Source organism: Oncorhynchus nerka, linkage group LG16 (assembly GCF_034236695.1).
Source record: "Oncorhynchus nerka isolate Pitt River linkage group LG16, Oner_Uvic_2.0, whole genome shotgun sequence".
Lineage (NCBI taxonomy): Eukaryota > Metazoa > Chordata > Actinopteri > Salmoniformes > Salmonidae > Oncorhynchus > Oncorhynchus nerka.
In genome coordinates this window covers 35,476,396-35,497,217 of record NC_088411.1, presented here as the reverse complement: position 1 = coordinate 35,497,217, position 20,822 = coordinate 35,476,396, and the positions used below count along the sequence as shown (strand labels likewise).

General features: G+C 42.7%; 2 protein-coding genes across 2 annotated transcripts in view; both read right to left on the bottom strand.

Moving 5' to 3' along the window:
- Nucleotides 1-1,899, bottom strand: part of LOC115119225 (serine protease HTRA2, mitochondrial-like) — a 28,358-nt gene extending 26,459 nt beyond the window's left edge. Inside the window, exons 1-2 of the mRNA XM_065002654.1 lie at nt 1,194-1,899; nt 648-852 (exon numbers count right to left, since the gene is read on the bottom strand). Of these exons, the coding sequence (XP_064858726.1) occupies nt 648-852; nt 1,194-1,669 (681 nt within the window). The 5' untranslated portion in view covers nt 1,670-1,899. The remainder of the gene's footprint in view (nt 1-647; nt 853-1,193) is intronic.
- Nucleotides 1,900-7,860: 5,961 nt separating this feature from the next.
- On the bottom strand, nt 7,861-17,439 carry LOC115144435 (zinc finger protein 664-like). Its single transcript, XM_029685484.2, has 2 exons — nt 17,142-17,439; nt 7,861-9,210 (listed from the first exon to the last, which is right to left on the bottom strand). Exons 1-2 carry the CDS (start codon nt 17,335-17,337, stop codon nt 8,093-8,095), a joined length of 1,314 nt encoding a protein of 437 aa, XP_029541344.1. The 5' UTR covers nt 17,338-17,439; the 3' UTR covers nt 7,861-8,092.
- Nucleotides 17,440-20,822: the final 3,383 nt, after the last annotated feature.

Below are 20,822 nucleotides of genomic sequence, written 5' to 3'. Positions count from 1 at the left end.
GGGGAAGGTGCTAAAGAGAAGAGAGAGACGGGGAGGGTGCTACAGAGGAGAGAGAGAGACGGAGAGGAGAGAGAGAGACGGAGAGGGTGCTACAGAGAAGAGAGAGACGGGGAAGGTGCTACAGAGGAGAGAGAGAGACGGAGAGGAGAGAGAGAGACGGAGAGGGTGCTACACAGAAAAGAGACGGAGAGGGTGCTACAGAGAAGAGAGAGACGGGGAAGGTGCTACAGAGAAGAGAGAGACGGGGAAGGTGCTACAGAGAAGAGAGAGAGACGGAGAGGGTGCTACAGAGAAGAGAGAGAGACGGAGAGGGTGCTACAGAGAACAGAGAGAGACGGGGAGGGTGCTACAGAGAGGAGAGAGACGGGGAGGGTGCTACAGAGAACAGAGAGAGACTGGGAGGGTGCTACAGAGAAGAGAGAGAGACGGAGAGGGTGCTACAGAGAAGAGAGAGACGGGGAAGGTGCTAAAGAGAGGAGAAAATGCTACAGAGAAGAGAGAGAGACGGAGAGGGTGCTACAGAGAAGAGAGAGAGACGGAGAGGGTGCTACAGAGAGGAGAGGGTGCTACAGAGGGTGATATAAAGAGTGGAGAGAGACAGACCGAGAGGGTAGGGTGAGTGTCATGCCTCAATCATAACCTCTTACCTGGGCATTGATTTTTATAGTGGCTATGTCCGCCACCTGATCGACGTCTTGCACAGTGGCGTTATACGTCTCCCCATTGGTTAGCTTGACCCGGACTCCTCTCTTATTGGCCACTACATGGGCATTGGTGACTATGAGCCCATCACTGCTGACAATGAAACCAGAACCGTTGGAGATGGGGACTTCCCGACCGGAGAACGGGTGCCTGTCAGTATCATAGTTGAACATTACAGGTTGTTATTGTTCATTGGTTATTATGGACATTTAGAACGCCCTTTCACAAAACCCCTAGATACACACACACATTGAAAGTCATAGGTTCAGATGCAGTGCGGAGTCCCTGGATGGAGAGCAATTGTTGGTCAGGGGTTATCTATCCTCAACTTGGTCTCAGATCTGTATGTGCTCTTGCCAACATTGCCAATCCAAACATGACATGATAATCAGTGACATGGAGGAGTTGGTACGATAGCACAAACGGGACTGGCACTATTGTATTTTGTTATCAAAACAAACTAGCCCATCAAAGCGGTCATGTGATCTTACCTGCCGACGATTTCAATATACACGACAGCGGGCGTAGATTTTTCCACCACATCCGCAATGAAGTTGAACTTGAATCGTGGACTGTCGGGTTTAAAAGGAGAGGCACAATGGGCTGTTGGCAAGACACGGTCTAGGATAGAATCACAAAGTAAACCTCTCCTCTCACAAACGTTGTCCTCCTCGTCCCCTCTGAAATGCAGAACTGCCGCACTACCGAGTCCCAACCCAACAGCAACTGACTTGAGGAGAGTAGTCCGCTCTGAGCCACTGCCCCTGCCGCCTCCTGCGCTCCAAATGGTCGGAACATTGTTGACATGACAGGTGTTTGCGTCTCCCGTTGAGTGCTGTTTGTAACCGACAGAAACACCGGAAACTCGTCCTAGTGTTCGCTCGTTCAAAATGTTACATTTTCGGAGATATTCCCCAGTGTACCTCCTGATTATCCAGAAGAGCGGACGATTGACATGTGTTGACATGTTGTTGCATCAGTCAGAATGCAGTAAAATTACTTATACAACAAATTCAACAATTCACACTCCTTTCTTGACCATATGGATCTTCAACTATTTCTGACCTTAGTAACCTACGGATTTATAAAAACGTAATCATAAAACTGTGGCTACTGGCTAGATCCACGTACCAGCTATCAGACCACGACCTAACTAGGTCGAAAAAATAACCAGCGTCTCGTAGAGTAACACACAAATAAAAGTACTTCCGGGTCACAGAATTTCAGAAACGTTCTAAATAAAAGCCCCGCGCGTAATAGAAGTGTCAACCTGTATTTATTAATAAAATATAAAAAATGATTATTTAAACATGAATGATTCATAATTGTTCATATTTAAGTGACATTGGAATTACATTTGGGTTTTAAAACATGTTCCAAAGTCAAATAAATGCCCCCAATGCAATACAGTGTTTAAAAAATACATATAGGCTTATAGAGAGAACTATTCTAGGTGCCGAAGTGTTATTTCATGGGGGAGTGAGGTCTAAATGACCAGCAATACTTTCTACTCCACCCACTCTATTCACGGCAATGCAGGCCTATATGTGATTAGTCACTTCAGGCCTATAGGTGACTTATTCTTATCGGGTTAGGAGAATTAGGGGACCCGTCCCCAACCTAGATCACGACCATAGAGAATGATAGAAACCTCTAGTGGAAAAAATGCTATTTTAGTATGGGCAGCATTTTAATGTAGTCAATTGGGAGAGGGTTTCCTAAGGTTGGGGAAAGGGTTAGGGTTAGCTAAAATGCAAAAAAAAATAAACTTTTGATGTCAATTTGACCAAAGCTGTATCCCGTCTAGACAATACCCTGTGCGGTGGGCTGTAAAACTTATACGGGTTGCGTTCCTGCCCGACTACATTGCAGATACCTTGACGGCCCTGAAAGACTTGAAGTAGTTGTTCCCCTTGCAGAGTTTTTTGGAGCGATGGATAACAGTGCCTGTTGTCGATGTGTGCAGAGGGTCCCTGGTTCGAGCCCAGGTAGGGGCGAGGAGAGGGACGGAACCAATGCTGTTACACCGGGAATCTTTGCCCAGTTTATTTTTTTGCATTTTAGCTAGCCATTTCACAACGGTTACATATGTGATGCGTCGCATCAAACGACGAGCGACGCAAACAGGGTGGCGAGAGTGGGGAAACAGAAAAGTCATTGTCTGTTATTTTAAGTTTTGAAGTTGAGTCTTTGCCTGACAAAGTGTAGTTAGGATATATAAGTTATCCTGTATGAGCGTATGTGCCGAATATATTAAGATGTTATAGGTGTCAAGTTTATGGGCATGTGGCAGCAGTGTGTAGGAGGGAGGGTCCAACGTGTGAGAAATGTGCAGAAGGGCATCAGACAAAGGAATGTGTAGTATTGGGGAAAGTAGTGGTATGTGTTAATTGTAGGGGTGCCCATGGTGCTGGGGATCAGAAATGTCCCATGTGAGAGAGACAGGTTGAGGTTTCCAGGGTTAGAGTCCTGCAGAAGTTGTCATATGCTGAGGCAGTGAAGAAAGTAGAGTTAGATGGGTTAAGGGGGAGGAATGGGGAGAGTAGTAGAGATATACCAGTACAGAGGGAGGAGTGGGGAGAGTAGTAGAGATATACCAGTACAGAGGGAGGAGTGGGGAGAGTAGTAGAGATATACCAGTACAGAGGGAGGAGTAGTAGAGATATACCAGTACAGAGGGAGGAGTGGGGAGAGTAGTAGAGATATACCAGTACAGAGGGAGGAGTGGGGAGAGTAGTAGAGATATACCAGTACAGAGGGAGGAGTGGGGAGAGTAGTAGAGATATACCAGTACAGAGGGAGGAGTGGTGAGAGTAGTAGAGATATACCAGTACAGAGGGAGGAGTGGGGAGAGTAGAGAGGGAGGAGTAGTAGAGGGAGATATACCAGTACAGAGGGAGGAGTGGGGAGAGTAGTAGAGATATACCAGTGTAGAGGGAGGAGTGGGGAGAGTAGTAGAGATATACCAGTACAGAGGGAGGAGTGGGGAGAGTAGTAGAGATATACCAGTACAGAGGGAGGAGTGGGGAGAGTAGTAGAGATATACCAGTACAGAGGGAGGAGTGGGGAGAGTAGTAGAGATATACCAGTACAGAGGGAGGAGTGGGGAGAGTAGTAGAGATATACCAGTAGGGTGGGGAGGAGGAGATATACCAGTACAGAGGGAGGAGTGGGGAGAGTAGAGATATACCAGTGTACAGAGGGAGGAGTGGGGAGAGTAGTAGAGATATACCAGTACAGAGGAGGAGTGGGGAGAGTAGTAGAGATATACCAGTATAGAGGAGGAGTGGGAGAGTAGTAGAGATATACCAGTACAGAGGGAGGAGTGGGGAGAGTAGTAGAGATATACCAGTACAGAGGAGGAGTGGGGAGAGTAGTAGAGATATACCAGTACAGAGGAATGGGGAGGAGTGGGGAGAGTAGTAGAGATATACCAGTACAGAGGGAGGAGTGGGGAGAGTAGTAGAGATATACCAGTACAGAGGGAGGAGTGGGGAGAGTAGTAGAGATATACCAGTACAGAGAGGGAGGAGATATACCAGTACAGAGGGGGAGAGTAGTAGAGATATACCAGTACAGAGGGAGGAGTGGGGAGAGTAGTAGAGATATACCAGTACAGAGGGAGGAGTGGGGAGGGGAGAGTAGTACAGAGGGAGGAGTGGGGAGATATACCAGTACAGAGGGAGGAGTGGGGAGAGTAGTAGAGATATACCAGTACAGAGGGAGGAGTGGGAGAGTAGTAGAGATATACCAGTACAGAGGGAGGAGTACAGAGGGGGAGAGTAGTAGAGATATACCAGTACAGAGGGAGGAGTGGGGAGAGTAGTAGAGATATACCAGTACAGAGGGAGGAGTGGGGAGAGTACAGAGGAGGAGTGGGGAGTAGTAGAGATATACCAGTACAGAGGGAGGAGTGGGGAGAGTAGTAGAGATATACCAGTACAGAGGGAGGAGTGGGGAGAGTAGTAGAGATATACCAGTACAGAGGGAGGAGTGGGGAGAGTAGTAGAGATATACCAGTACAGAGGGAGGAGGAGAGGGAGAGATAGTACAGAGAGATATACCAGTACAGAGGGAGGAGTGGGGAGAGTAGTAGAGATATACCAGTACAGAGGGAGGAGTGGGGAGAGTAGTAGAGATATACCAGTACAGAGGGAGGAGTGGGGAGAGTAGTAGAGATATACCAGTACAGAGGGAGGAGTGGGGAGAGTAGTAGAGATATACCAGTACAGAGGGAGGAGTGGGGGAGAGATATACCAGTACAGAGGGGGAGAGGGAGAGTAGTAGAGATATACCAGTACAGAGGGAGGAGTGGGGAGAGTAGTAGAGATATACCAGTACAGAGGGAGGAGTGGGGAGAGTAGTAGAGATATACCAGTACAGAGGGAGGAGTGGGGAGAGTAGTAGAGATATACCAGTGTGGGGAGAGTAGTAGAGATATACCAGTACAGAGGGAGGAGTGGGGAGAGTAGTAGAGATATACCAGTACAGAGGGAGGAGTGGGGAGAGTAGTAGAGATATACCAGTACAGAGGGAGGAGTGGGGAGAGTAGTAGAGATATACCAGTACAGAGGGAGGAGTGGGGAGAGTAGTAGAGATATACCAGTATAGAGGAGAGGCCAAAAAGTGAAATAAGTTTCAGTAAGATCAGATTTTTTGCATTTATATCAATGGTTATCAATCAGGGATGGATCGGAAGTCTCAGAAAATGAAGGTTGTGGTAGCAGCTGCAGAGGTATTTGGGTGTGCGAGACTTGACAGCAGAAGAGTTACAGGATGTGTCAAGTGGTGATGTCCCATCCTTTCAGGGTGATGGCATAAGGTAGGAATAAATACATTTAATTAGTGGAGTAGGGGGGGGTGTTAATTTAATTTGATATACATTGGAAATTAGTGAGTATAGTGTTAGATTGTAGGGTATTTATTTAGTACATTGTTATTTTTCAAGTAAAGTATAAGGGAGTTGTACTCCAGTCTAGTAGGTGGCAGTAATGCAACAAATTGGATGCCAACCGCCATTTAACCTCATAGAAGAAGAAGCCATCCCTCTACAAAAATGGCCATGTGGTGAAGATGACTGTGCTGCAGTGTCTACCTCACTGCAGTCTCCCTCGCTGCAGCACAGTCCTCTTCACCACATGGCCATCTGTGTCGATGGCAAACTTATAGTTCTTAGGGTTGTCCGGGGATTCCATAATACGCTAGTCATGGTTCTCTTGGGTGACGAAGCTCTTTGGCTTCCTCCTGGAAATATCAAATCAAAAGTTTATTTTGTCTGGTGCACAGGATATAAGAGGTGTATATTCTAAAACAATCCAGGGAAATGCTAACTTAAAAGCTCTTTCTCAACAATGCACTGTTCAATATCAAAAGAAAATAAAACATCCAGAATAGGATTTTAAAGAGCACAGATCAGATATCTAAAAATAAAAACTCATTTAAAACAAATCTAAGACTAAAAACGCATAGGTAGTGGTGGGTAAGCCATCCTACTCAAATTCTACTCAAATGTACTGTACATCAGCAGTTGTCAAAGTGCTTTACAGTTACAGTAGTTACCTAGCTTATACCCCACTGAGCAAGAAATGCAGAGGCAGAAGCAAAGTAGTGAGGAAAAACTCCCTAAAAGGCAGGAAACTAGAAAGAAACCTAGAGAGGAACCAGGCTCCGATTGGTGGCCAGGTAGAGATGTAATAGTACATGCGGCCATGTAGCAAGCACAGGATAATGTACATTCTCTCCCAATATCACCTGCAGTTAGAATGCATCAGTTTGTGTGTCCATAAAACCAGGGTCCAGTCCCTATAATACAAAACCAGTCAGTCAGTTTAAACAAAAAATGTCATTTCTGGAAGAGAACTTTGTAAATGAATAGGGTTAAGGGTTTGGTAAAGGCTTTTGTTAAAGTATGGGCAAGTATTCAATAAGGTAATCTGTCTGTCTGGATGCTGGTCAGGAAAGTCCCCATAGTCTCTCCTGTGGAGAGGACAATCCTGGTGTTATGGGATAAGTGAGGAACAGGAAGTCCCCATAGTCTCTCCTGTGGAGAGGACAATCCTGGTGTTATGGGATAAGTGAGGAACAGGAAGTCCCCATAGTCTCTCCTGTGGAGAGGACAATCCTGGTGTTATGGGATAAGTGAGGAACAGGAAGTCCCCATAGTCTCTCCTGTGGAGAGGACAATCCTGGTGTTATGGGATAAGTGAGGAACAGGAAGTCCCCATAGTCTCTCCTGTGGAGAGGACAATCCTGGTGTTATGGGATAAGTGAGGAACAGGAAGTCCCCATTATCTCTCCTGTGGAGAGGACAATCCTGGTGTTATGGGATAAGTGAGGAACAGGAAGTCCCCATAGTCTCTCCTGTGGAGAGGACAATCCTGGTGTTATGGGATAAGTGAGGAACAGGAAGTCCCCATAGTCTCTCCTGTGGAGAGGACAATCCTGGTGTTATGGGATAAGTGAGGAACAGGAAGTCCCCATAGTCTCTCCTGTGGAGAGGACAATCCTGGTGTTATGGGATAAGTGAGGAACAGGAAGTCCCCATAGTCTCTCCTGTGGAGAGGACAATCCTGGTGTTATGGGATAAGTGAGGAACAGGAAGTCCCCATAGTCTCTCCTGTGGAGAGGACAATCCTGGTGTTATGGGATAATGACGTTTCCATTGTGTCTTTAGACTCCTGCCTCAAGTGGTGCTACCATATAATTAAATGATAACAATTGAACAGAAATGTAATAAGTATATAGTATCGCCATGGGTGCTACACACCTTACTATGACTCGGGTTGGGATCAATTCCACTTAAATTCAGTCACTTCGAGGCATTCCATAAGCAATTTCAATTTCCTGAAATTATGTCAAGTGCAATGAAAATATGTTCAAATGTAATTTTCAATTGTCAGAACATCCAGTATTTGGAACAACCGATAGCATACTGCAGACTTTTTGTTGTTGCCTTCAGCCCCGTTTCACACAGACATGTGAGTACTCAATCATTTTCATAACTTTCAAATGCCCATCCCTAGAATTGACCACACCACTGCCTCAACTGCAATTAGGCTACCCAGATTTTTTTCGGTCATGAAAAGTGCCATAGAAGTTAAAACAATGTGTCTATTATGTGGGCTACATCGCTACCTGACAAAGACCAATGGATAAACATCCTTTCTCTGGGCTCTACCCAATTTATTTTTAAAAAGTAACCAATATAAAGTAAAACATTTGTGCTTAGCTCATGATTGATGCCTTAATAGGCGACTATATAAATGGAATTTACCATTGAACAGATTCTTCAGACAGTACTTTTAACCACAAGCAGTGACCTGAGGGGTATGTCCCCTTAATATTCTATCTTTCAACTAACACATTTTACACAAAGGATTTTTACACGTTCTCAGTCATTATGAATATTCTTTCTGTGAGTTCGCAGATGTCTTTTCAGACTTGAAGCTAACTTCAAGCGAGTTCCACACAAATGACATTGCACTCCCTCACCTCTATGAGTCCTCATATGAACTGTCAGGTTTCCCTTCAGACCGAAGCATCGGCCACATTCATTACAGCGATGAGGTTTCTCCTCGGTGTGAGTCATCATGTGCTTTGACAGGCTTCCATTCTCACCAAAGCATTTGCCACATTCTTTGCACCAAAATGGTTTCTCCCCCGTGTGAATCCTCATATGCTTTTTCAGGTTTGACCTGCAGAAAAAGGCTTTGCTACATTCTTTACACCGATGCGTTTTCTGTTCCGTGTGCTTTTTCTGATGAAATTTCAGACCACCTTTTGTCGTCAAGCATCTTCCACACACATCACATTTAAAATCCCCCCCTCTATGAACACCCATATGATTTTCCAGGTTCTCTTGGTGAAAGAAACATTTGCCACATTCGGTGCAACAATGTTGTCTCTCCTCCGTGTGCCGCTTCATGTGCCGGGTCAGGTAGCAGTTCAGGGTGAAACATTGTCCACATGTGTCGCACATGTATGGTCTCTCATCACTGTGCCGATTCCGCCGATGCCTCATCAGACTACGTGCTGCCGTAAAGCATTTTCCACACACGTCACATTTTAGATCAGGCAATCCACTGGTTTCTTTTCTTGGTCTCTCTTCACGGTGATGATTTTGCTGATGCCTTTTCAGATTAGCTGCTGTCGCCAATAATTTCCCACACACGTCACATTTCAGATCAGGTGACTCACCGGTGTGCTTCCTTGGCCGTCCTCTTCCCCTCTTTGACCTTGACGGTGGTATTCTGCTCACCACTCCATCCACTTTTTCATTGTCACTGTCTGGGTTTACATCAGAGTGGGGCTGATAGTCACTGGTTGATTGGGACTCTCTGTTGCTCTCGTCTTCCGATTCTGTTTGGTTCTCTACCGTTATGATGTTGATAGAGTCCCATATAGACTCTACGGCATCAGATTCCACCGGCCCCAGATTGGCACTCCATTCCTGCTCACAGTGCTGCTGGCCACAGTTAACCTCTTCAGGAAGAATGAATTGCTGGAGGTCTGGAGGGAAGAAAGGATGAAAGAGCAACATTAAAACGCTGAAAAGTGACAAGAAATGGGGCTACTACCTACCTTTGACTGATTATTGGACTGAACACACGATGCATCCCAGTGAAATATAATAGGCTTACTCTTTCGGAAACGTATTAGATTAAATTGAATACAAAATGGCCTAAAATATAGATTATGAAGAACAGTTTTTGCTGTGAAATTTGTAGTCTCTAGCACACTCAGACGAGGGTGCTCTGAAATCGGAGTAGATAGCCGGAGTCGTCATCTTCTACAAGTGGCCGTGTCACTTAGAAATTAATACTTCCTGCAAAGACGTTGGGAAACGTGAGACGTCCGGAGACTAAATTGGCGAGGGAACTCCTCACACAAAAAGTGGTTTAAATATTGTTATGAATATTCTCTGGTTATCAGAGTTCCACCTGCAACTCAAAACAGGTGTGTATAAGACACCCAGTGCCTTCCGAATCCAAAATGAAGAAAGTATTGCCAAGTAGAGGTTGTTTGAAAATAAGTTTACCAGCTTAGCTATGCCGTTGGATGTCCGATATAGGTTCTGAATGCACTGTAAGTATAGGCAAAGTATTCAGACCCCTTGACTTTTTCCACATTTTGTTAAGTTAAATATTTTTTTCCTCATAAATCTACAAACAATACCCCATAATGTCAAAGAAAAAACAAGTTTTTAGAAATGTTAACAAACTTAAACACCTTATTTACATAAGTATTCAGATAATTTCGAAGTCTCATAGCAATGTGAGTTCAAGTGCATCCTGTTTCCATTGATTATCCAGAAGGACAACCATCTCTGCACCACTCCACCAAATCAGGCCTTTATGGTAGAGTGGCCAGACGGAAGCAGCTCCTCAGCACATGACAGCCCACTTTTGAGTTTTCCAAAAGACACCTTGACTCTCAGACCATAAGTAACAAGATTCTCTGGTCTGATGAAACCAAGATTGAACTCTTTGGCCTGAATGCCAAGTGTTACGTCTGAAGGAAACCTGGCAACATCCCTACGGTGAAGCATGGCCGTGGCGTCATACCCAAGAAGACTAGAGGCTGTTAAGGCTGCCTAAGGTGCTTCAGCAAAGTAGTGAGTAAATGGTCTGAATACTTATGTAAAATATTTTTGGTTTGTAATACATTTGCAAAAATGTCTAAAAACATATTCTTGCTTTGTCATTATGGAGTATTGTGTGTAGATTGAGGTAAACATTTTTTACTCCATTTTAGAATAAGGCTGTAATGTGACCAAATTTGGAAAAAGTCAAGGGGTCTGAATACTTTCCGAATGCTTTGTATACAGTGTTGGGGGGGGTACTCTGAAATATAGTTTAACAAGCTACCAATTACATCACACTGGAAGACATTAAAACTACAGTAAAGCTGTCCTTAAGAGGAATATAGTGTATTTTGTTACTTTGTTACCGTTTGAGTTACTTTTAAAAAGTAGTTCACTACATCAAACCTATCTCATAAACAAATTGTCATATCTACATCTGAAATGTCATATAATACAAAGTTAAGAAACATGACAACAAGAACAGATGTTAACAGTAATAAGATCTGTGTAAGACAGAACGTGAGTGTGTCATTCCAGGTGAAGCTGGTTGAGAGAATGCCAAGAGTATGCAAAGCTGTCATCTAGGAAAAGGGTGGCTACTTTGAAGAACCTCAAATATAAAATATATTTTGATTTGTTTAACACTTTTTTTGGTTACTACAGGATTCCATAGTTCATTCATAGTTTTGATGTCTAAACTAATATTCTACAATGTAGAAAATAAACCCTGGAATGAGTAGGTGTGGCAAACTTTTGACTGGTACTGTACAGTTTGGGAATCCTCTGTAAATGTGCCCGATGACCTGCGAGTGGAGAAGGAGAGTAATTTCATACAAGAACATTTGTTTCCACCTCTTCTTGACTTCCTTTTACCTTTTTGAAAAAGAGGCAAGGAGAGGATGGAGGAGACGCGAGGAGTCAAGCAACCAATTGAGAATCTCCCTTATATTTTGGGATTCCTCTTCTGTAAACGTAATTTGCCTGATAGACAACGCTTTTGCTAGTCTGCTAGTGGACAAAGAGTCTTATTTCATACAAGCCCATTTGTTTCCACTTTTCTTCTTGTCACCTTGATTTATTAAATGGGGCTTGTGAAGCAAGAGTCCCCACTTTAAATCTTAGACATACTTCAGACGTATTATTCGTTAGGACGCTACTCCTCTTACACCGTTTAAGATAGAAACGCTGTTCAAACTTGCAGAATGGTCATGCAGACTGGTCTGGATTGAGTTGCTTGTATACAACTTTTTGATATCTTTAATACTTTTCGAACTATTAAGCTTTTTGTCCTCCATCCACTTTCATGGGATTTCCTCAGCATTCTAAAGGGCCCATTGTGACATCATGACTCCCAACATTCTATTCTATGTAACTTTTGACACAAATCAGTTTTTTTTAACCACTTTTTACTACTTATCTGCTATTCAAATCTGTTATCGGAACAAAATTACACACACACACACACATACATACATGGCCCTTCTCCCCCGATTGCTCAGTTTAGCCAGGCGACCAGCTCTAGGGAGAGTCTTGGTGGTTCCAAACTTATTCCATTTAAGAATAATGGAGGCCACCGTGTTCTTCGGGACTTTCAATGCTGCAGACATTTTTTGTACCCTTCTCCAGATTTGTGCCTCGACACAATCCGGTCTCTGAGATCGACGAGCAAGTCCTTCGACCTCATGGCTTGGTTTTTCCTCTGAAATGCACGGTCAACTGTGGGACCTTATAAAGGGAGGTGTGCCTTTCCAAATCATGTCCAATCAATTGAATTTACTACAGGTGGTCTCCAATCAAGTTGTAGAAATATCTCAAGGATGATCAATGGAAACAGGATGCACCGGAGCTCAATTTCAAAGTCTCATGGCAAAGGGTCACATATTTAGATGAAGGTATTTACATTGGTAATTTTATGTTCTAATGATCTGTTGTTTAGTAAACACGCCTGGTTGAGAATAAATAATAATAGCAAGCATGGGTTTGGATCACGAGATTATGACAGACTTCGTCAGCAATGGAATAATTATATGGACAGACAAAGTAGGCCACTTTCTGAATTTAGACCAACTAAGAGCGCATGGAATCTTGATTTTCAAATCTAAAATCACAACACTTTTTCCATTACCACAAAAATACTTTTAAAGAGCTAAAACAAGAGCCACAATTTTAGTTGATGTAGTTACTACCGTTGACCTTCTTCAAAAAGAGGAGAGAGAACCACAGCAGAGAAGTGTTGCCATATTCTTGGTTTTCCCGCTAATTGGTACTTTAAAAAGGATGTCATGGGTGAAAATGTATTGGTCGCTGGTTGCTGGTTTTTGGGCTAAGTTGCACCGCAGCTGCCATGGCAATTTTTAAATGTATATTTCACTGTGACCTGCAGTTTACTGTCAGGTGTGAGTGAGTGATGGGGAGGGCCGGAGGGGTGTGTGTCTGTTGAGAGATAACTACAGCTATTGGCTGAGTCACTTGAGCATGAGGAGAATGCGTGTCTAGAATGCACATCTATTTTCAACCATTTTTCCGTAAAACATATTAATACGCTAGAACTGATGCACATCAAGAAATAGTGCAGACAAAGCACTGGAAAACGACTTTGGGCGCACTAGAGCACAGTATGTACATTCGCTTGGAGGTGGTTTAAACTGCAGTTGAATGTTGACATTACTAGAAAAGGGTATAAATAAAATTTTATTAGTCACATGCGCCGAATGAAATGCTTGCTTACAAGGCCCTAACCAACAATGCCGTTTAAAAATACAAATAATAAGAAATAAAAAGGAACAATGAAAGAGCTAAATGTTTTATGCATGCTTAGTTCTTGGGGCTGCACGAGTGGGGGCTGGTGGGAGCTGCACGAGTGGGGGCTGCACGAGTGGAAATCTGAAATGGAAGTTGAGACTCCCTTGTGTGGTTCTTTTTATTTGTTAAGTCCTCAATGAAACTGACATTAAAAATGTGGAAATGATACATTTGCCTTTGTTGGCCATCAAGTAAACTAATTTATATGCCATCGTAGGCTACCATTTGATACAATAAATATGTTGATATCAATGGCTTCATTGCAAATAAATTTGTGCCACTTGTGTAGCATACGTGGAGCTGACAAACCAATTTAATAAGTAGCCTATAACTTCAGTTTATTGTTGTTGTAGCCATATGTTACTATGCAAATTTGAATGGACGTTTAATTAATTAAATTGGAAGTTATCAAAGTTCTATTGCAACTGTCGATCAGTTGCTAGAACGCATTAGATTGATGGTAACAGTAGTCAGATTAGGCTACAGGGAGAAAAATAAATAAAAGTATATTCACTTCATATTTACTTAACCAGGCAAGTCAGGAACAGATATAGCCCATGGTTCTCCCCAGACCTGACTGCCCTTAACCAACACAAAAACATCCTATGGCGTTCTGCATTAGCATCGAACAGCCCCCGTGATATGCAGCTGTTCAGGGAAGCTAGAAACCGTTATACACAGGCAGTTAGAAAAGCCAAGGCTAGCTTTTTCAAGCAGAAATTTGCTTCCTGCAACACTAACTCAAAAAAGTTCTGGGACACTGTAAAGTCCATGGAGAATAAGAACACCTCCTCCCAGCTGCCCACTGCACTGAAGATAGGAAACACTGTCACCACTGATAAATCCACCATAATTGAACATTTCAATAAGCATTTTTCTACGGCTGGCCATGCTTTCCACCTGGCTACTCCTACCCCGGTCAACAGCACTGCACCCCCAACAGCAACTCGCCCAAGCCTTCCCCATTTCTCCTTCTCCCAAATCCATTCAGCTGATGTTCTGAAAGAGCTGAAAAATCTGGACCCCTACAAATCAGCCGGGCTAGACAATCTGGACCCTTTCTTTCTAAAAATTATCTGCCGAAATTGTTGCCACCCCTATTACTAGCCTGTTCAACCTCTCTTTCGTGTCATCTGAGATTCCCAAAGATTGGAAAGCAGCTGCGGTCATCCCCCTCTTCAAAGGGGGGGACACTCTTGACCCAAACTGCTACAGACCTATATCTATCCTACCATGCCTTTCTAAGGTCTTCGAAAGCCAAGTTAACAAACAGATTACCGACCATTTTGAATCTCACCATACCTTCTCTGCTATGCAATCTGGTTTCAGAGCTGGTCATGGGTGCACCTCAGCCACGCTCAAGGTCCTAAACGATATCTTAACCGCCATCGATAAGAAACATTACTGTGCAGCCGTATTCATTGATCTGGCCAAGGCTTTCGACTCTGTCAATCACCACATCCTCATCGGCAGACTCGACAGCCTTGGTTTCTCAAATGATTGCCTCGCCTGGTTCACCAACTACTTCTCTGATAGATTTCAGTGTGTCAAATCGGAGGGTCTGCTGTCCGGACCTCTGGCAGTCTCTATGGGGGTGCCACAGGGTTCAATTCTTGGACCGACTCTCTTCTCTATATACATCAATGAGGTCGCTCTTGCTGCTGGTGAGTCTCTGATCCACCTCTACGCAGACGACACCATTCTGTATACTTCCGGCCCTTCTTTGGATACTGTGTTAACAACCCTCCAGGCAAGCTTCAATGCCATACAACTCTCCTTCCGTGGCCTCCAATTGCTCTTAAATACAAGTAAAACTAAATGCATGCTCTTCAACCGATCGCTACCTGCACCTACCCGCCTGTCCAACATCACTACTCTGGACGGCTCTGACTTAGAATACGTGGACAACTACAAATACTTAGGTGTCTGGTTAGACTGTAAACTCTCCTTCCAGACCCATATCAAACATCTCCAATCCAAAGTTAAATCTAGAATTGGCTTCCTATTTCGCAACAAAGCATCCTTCAATCATGCTGCCAAACATACCCTTGTAAAACTGACCATCCTACCAATCCTCGACTTTGGCGATGTCATTTACAAAATAGCCTCCAATACCCTACTCAACAAATTGGATGCAGTCTATCACAGTGCAATCCGTTTTGTCACCAAAGCCCCATATGCTACCCACCATTGCGACCTGTACGCTCTCGTTGGCTGGCCCTCGCTTCATACTCGTCGCCAAACCCACTGGCTCCATGTCATCTACAAGACCCTGCTAGGTAAAGTCCCCCCTTATCTCAGCTCGCTGGTCACCATAGCATCTCCCACCTGTAGCACACGCTCCAGCAGGTATATCTCTCTAGCCACCCCCAAAACCAATTCTTTCTTTGGCCGCCTCTCCTTCCAGTTCTCTGCTGCCAATGACTGGAACTAACTACAAAAATCTCTGAAACTGGAAACACTTATCTCCCTCACTAGCTTTAAGCACCAACTGTCAGAGCATCTTACAGATTACTGCACCTGTACATAGCCCACCTATAATTTAGCCCAAACAACTACCTCTTTCCCAACTGTATTTAATTTATTTATTTATTTAGCTCCTTTGCACCCCATTATTTTTATTTCTACTTTGCACATTCTTCCATTGCAAAACTACCATTCCAGTGTTTTACTTGCTATATTGTATTTACTTTGCCACCATGGCCTTTTTTTGCCTTTACCTCCCTTCTCACCTCATTTGCTCACATTGTATATAGACTTGTTTATACTGTATTATTGACTGTATGTTTGTTTTACTCCATGTATAACTCTGTGTCGTTGTATCTGTCGAACTGCTTTGCTTTATCTTGGCCAGGTCGCAATTGTAAATGAGAACTTGTTCTCAACTTGCCTACCTGGTTAAATAAAGGTGAAATAAAATAAATAAATAAAGATAAGAACAAATTCTTATTTACAATGACGGCCTACCAAAAGGCAAATGGTCTCCTGCACACAAGAGAGACAACACTCCATAAAGAGAGACTTAAGACAACATTGCAAGGCGGCAACACATGACAACCCAGCATGGTAGCAACACAATAACAACATGGTAGCAACATATTATTAATATTTAATTCAGAGATTGAAATTATGACCCCATCCTCAGTAGCCTATTCCAGCAGGCTATTGGGAAACACAAGTACTTCTTACCTCGAAATCCCCTCGCTATTCACGTGGAATAAATTAGTCTTAATTTGAACTAAGCAAGCTGCTAGATCATTCAATTTACATCAGGCCTACATCTTGTCTAGGCTACTGTAGATCATCTAAAATTAGATGTAGGGCTATAGGATACCATTTAGAATGGTTTTTAATCAACACCTGGCACATAATAAGAGCACAATTGCAGGAAAATAGCCTAACATTAGTTTATGTTCATCCAAGTGGTTCTTGCTCAGAGACTGAGATCCTCTGTCCAACTTTCATCACTCAAACTCTCCTGTCAGATTTATCTATAGTTACGCACATGCGCAAAGGGGATTTATTTACAATTATAAACCTGGTTCAGCCAGAATGCTGCTTGGCTGAAAGCCAAAGTAAATCAGACCATATACCACAGGTATGACAAAAAAAAAACTTTTTACGATTCTAAGTACTTTGGTAACCAGTTTATATAATAGCAATAAGGCACCTTTGGAATTGTTGGTATATGGCCAATGGCTGTATCCGAGGACTCCTTGTTGCGTCATGAAATAACAGCTCTTAGCCATGGTGTAACTGGCCATATACCATACTCATAGCAGTCATACGAGTTAGAACGACATACATTGATGGAACATTATTTGGCGAGTTTAGGGTGTGAAATCAAATTTGCCTAGGTTCAGGCCTTTTGGGCAGGTTTTGAGTCGTCATTTGTCTCGAAAATGTAGCTACACCTGGCAACCCTGCGGAGGAGAGACGCGAGAAATTGAGCAAAACATTTTAGATTCTACCACTGTCAGTATATGGCTAATTTGTGGTACGCAAAGCCTCTAAAATTGTGCTAAATGTCAAATAGAGAGATATAGTCACAAACCTGCTAATTTATGCAACTTTATCTCTGGTTTGAAAACCAAATCCAGGATTCTTCGTAAACGTTCATTCGCCCGTCTCAAACGGCAGATTTCTTCCTGGTGCTCTGCTATCGTTTTTTTAACTGCCACGGATATCTCCAAAGGAACTGATATTAATTTTTCGTTGAGAAACAGATTAAGCAGCTGTAGTTTATACATGTTAGGGAAGAAAGGGATGAGATTGAGAAATGTTTGTTTTTTTGCAGCAAGATTCGCTAGTTACGGCCGGACACAACGCTGCTGCTTCTATGGTATCATGGCGGTCCGCAAAAAAATATTTGAAGTGCATGCTGCCACCTACTGTGCTGGAGTGTACTATCAATCATGATCTCCCCAATTCTGTACTACCATGAAAATAACATTCAAAACCAAATAAATCCCTAACTTCTAACACACCCTCCCCCCAACCCCCCTTTCCCAACCCCATTAATCTTGATATATATCATGCTGAAACACTCCACCCTTCAGATTGTTCAGCATGTCAACAATCATTTTAACAGTAACATCTGTAGGCCATCATTGTAAATAATAATTTGTTCTTAACTGACTTGCCTAGTTAAATAAAAAATAAAATAATATTTTACTCCAATATCTCTTTTGCCATCTCCACAATAACCTTCAACCTGGCATTTCTGCTTTCCACAACCCAAGTCGTATTGATAACCTTACCAATAAAAGCTATGAAGTCAACATTATTCATTATCAAAGTGTGCTTTGACACCGCACATTCATGAACACAAGATTTCTGAACAGGCCTCGAAACCATGCCAGGACCATCGGAAGCACCATTCCCAACAGTAGGGTTAGAGTCGGACCATCAAGTTAAATCCAATATTTTCATATTGGACATACATATTCCACCATACAAAATTATCTGTACATCGATTCTACTCAGGAGCACTTCTAGTTTCCAAATTCACAGTTTACACTCTGAGGAACATCACTTATTCTACAAACAAACAATATACAGTTGAAGTCGGAAGTTTACATACACTTAGGTTGGAGTCATTAAAACTCGTTTTTCAACCACTCCACACATTTCTTGTTAACAAACTCTAGTTTTGGCAAGTCGGTCAGGACAACTACTTTGTGCATGACACAAGTCATTTTTCCAACAATTGTTTACAGACAGATTATTTCACTTATAATTCACTGTATCACAATTCCAGTGGGTCAGAAGTTTACATACAGTTGACTGTGTTGACTGTTTTAAACAGTTTGGAAAATTCCAGAAAATTATGTCATGGCTTTAGAAGCTTCTGATTGGCTAATTGACATCATTTGAGTCAATTGGAGGTGTACCTGTGGATGTATTTCAAGGCCGACCTTCGAATTCAGTGCCTCTTTGCTTGACATCATGGGAAAATCAAAAGATATCAGCCAAGACCTCAGAAAACAAATTGTAGACCTCCATAAGTCTGGTTCATCCTTGGGAGCAATTTCCGAATGCCTGAAGGTACCACGTTCATCTGTACAAACAATAGTACGCAAGTATAAACACCATGGGACCACGCAGCTGTCATACCGCTCAGGAAGGAGACGTGTTCTGTCTCCTATAGATTAATGTACTTTGGTGCGAAAAGTGCAAATCAATCCCAGAACAACAGCAAAGGACCTTGTGAAGATTCTGGAGGAAATAGGTACAAAAGTATCTATATCCACAGTAAAATGACTCCTATATCAACATAACCTGAAAGGCGTCTCAGCAAGGAAGAAGCCACTGCTCCAAAACCGCCATAAAAACAGCCAGACTACGGTTTGCAACTGCACACAGGGACAAAGATAGTATCTTTTGGAAAAATGTCCTCTGGTCTGATGAAACAAAAATAGAACTGTTTGGCCATAATGACCATCGTTATGTTTGGAGGAAAAAGGGGGGGGCTTGCAAGCCGAAGAACGCCCTCCCAACCATGACGCACGGGGGTGGCAGCATCATGTTGTGGGGGTGCTTTGCTGCAGGAGGGACTGGAGCACTTCACAAAATAGATGGCATCACGAGGAGGGACAATTTGTGGATATATTGAAACAACATCTCAAGACATCAGTTAAAGCTTGGTAGCAAATGGGTCTTCCAAATGGACAATGACCCCAAGCATACTTCCAAAGTTGTTTCAAAATGGCTTAAGGACAACAAAGTCAAGGTATTTGAGTGGCCATCACAAAGCCCTGACCTCAATCCCATAGAAAAAGCTTGTGCGAGCAAGAAGGCCTATAAATCTGACTCAGTTACACCAGCTCTGTCAGGAGGAATGGGCCAGAATTCACCCAACTTATTGTGGGAAGCTTGTAGAAGGCTACCCGAAACGTTTGACCCAAGTTAAACCATTTAAAGGCAATGCTACCAAATACTAATTGAGTGTATGTCAACTTCTGACCCACTGGGAATGTGATGAAAGAAATGAAAGTTGAAATAAATCATTCTCTCTCATATTATTCTGACATTTCACATTCATAAAATAAAGTGGTGATCCTAACTGACCTAAAACAGGGCATTTTTACTAGGATTAAATGTCAGAAATTGTGATAAACTGAGTATTGAAACTTCCGTCCTCAACTGTATTTATTCAAAAGTCAAAAGATGCAATTGGGTTAAAAAGCATACTTTATTCATAACAAATATCACAATGAAGTTAATTAATCAAATACTTTTCATGAAATGTATCAATCAGTATAACAGAAGTTTCTAATTATATGCAAGATCCTCTTCATAGAGTCAGCCCACTGGGCACAAACTGGTTGAATCAACATTGTTTCCACGTCATTTTAAGAAAAATATACATGTGATAATTGGAGGGATATTAACCTGTAGCAACATGATCTCACTAGGATACTGCCTCAAAAATATATACTTGATTTGTCTCGCCAAACACTTGACCTGGTGCATATTTTGGCAAGTAAGGCTGGCTGATTTAAATGTGTGAAGTCTGGAGCCTTCTCATCATCAGGATAATGTAGGTAATTTACAGGTATACCAGACAGTTAACACTCCATTTACTGATCACATTGTTTCCATTGTTTTTGCTGAAGCAGTTAGCTTTTGGCCTAATCACCTGCTAATAGTCAGAATGTGTCACCTCAGTTATAGGGCAAAGCCAACAGTGCAAGTCTGGCATAGAATGGCATTTTATTTCACACTGGAAGCAAACAAAGAGTAAGCGACAGCACAAAAGTGCAGACTGGACCCATGTTTTATGGACACAAACAATCAATAGTTTTTCCTGTACAGTGCTATGTGTGTACCATTTAGTGTCCAGGGGCCACACGCAAAACCTATTTGACCACAGTAAAAGTCTAGCAACACTTCCTATGACCTAGCTTTTTCTTCAAACTCATCTGTTTTGTAGTCTAGGGATTCTAGTGAGTAGACTAGACCCTGGTTTTATGGACACACAATTGATTGTTTTGCCTGTACAGTGTCCAAGCACCCCACATTAAACTGTTTGACCACCGTAGATGTCCAGCAGCACTTCATATGACCTAGCTTTTTGTTCAAACTCATCTGTTTTGTGCAGATAATTGTGTACAGTGCAATGTATGGGTCTTTCTATAAACAATGGGGCCCATGTGTGACATTGGGATCAACATTTCAAAATGGTTTGAAACCAAAATAAAACTTATTTTTATGCAGTTCCACATGTACTTAG

Excerpts from the sequence above, each read along its gene's own strand:
- LOC115144435 (XM_029685484.2), bottom strand. The coding sequence starts at position 17,337 with ATGTATAAACTACAGCTGCTTAATCTGTTTCTCAACGAAAAATTAATA. Across the intron at positions 9,211-17,141 it reads AAAGTTGCATAAATTAGCAG|ACCTCCAGCAATTCATTCTT; the intron begins GTTTGTGACTAT and ends TCTTCCCTCCAG.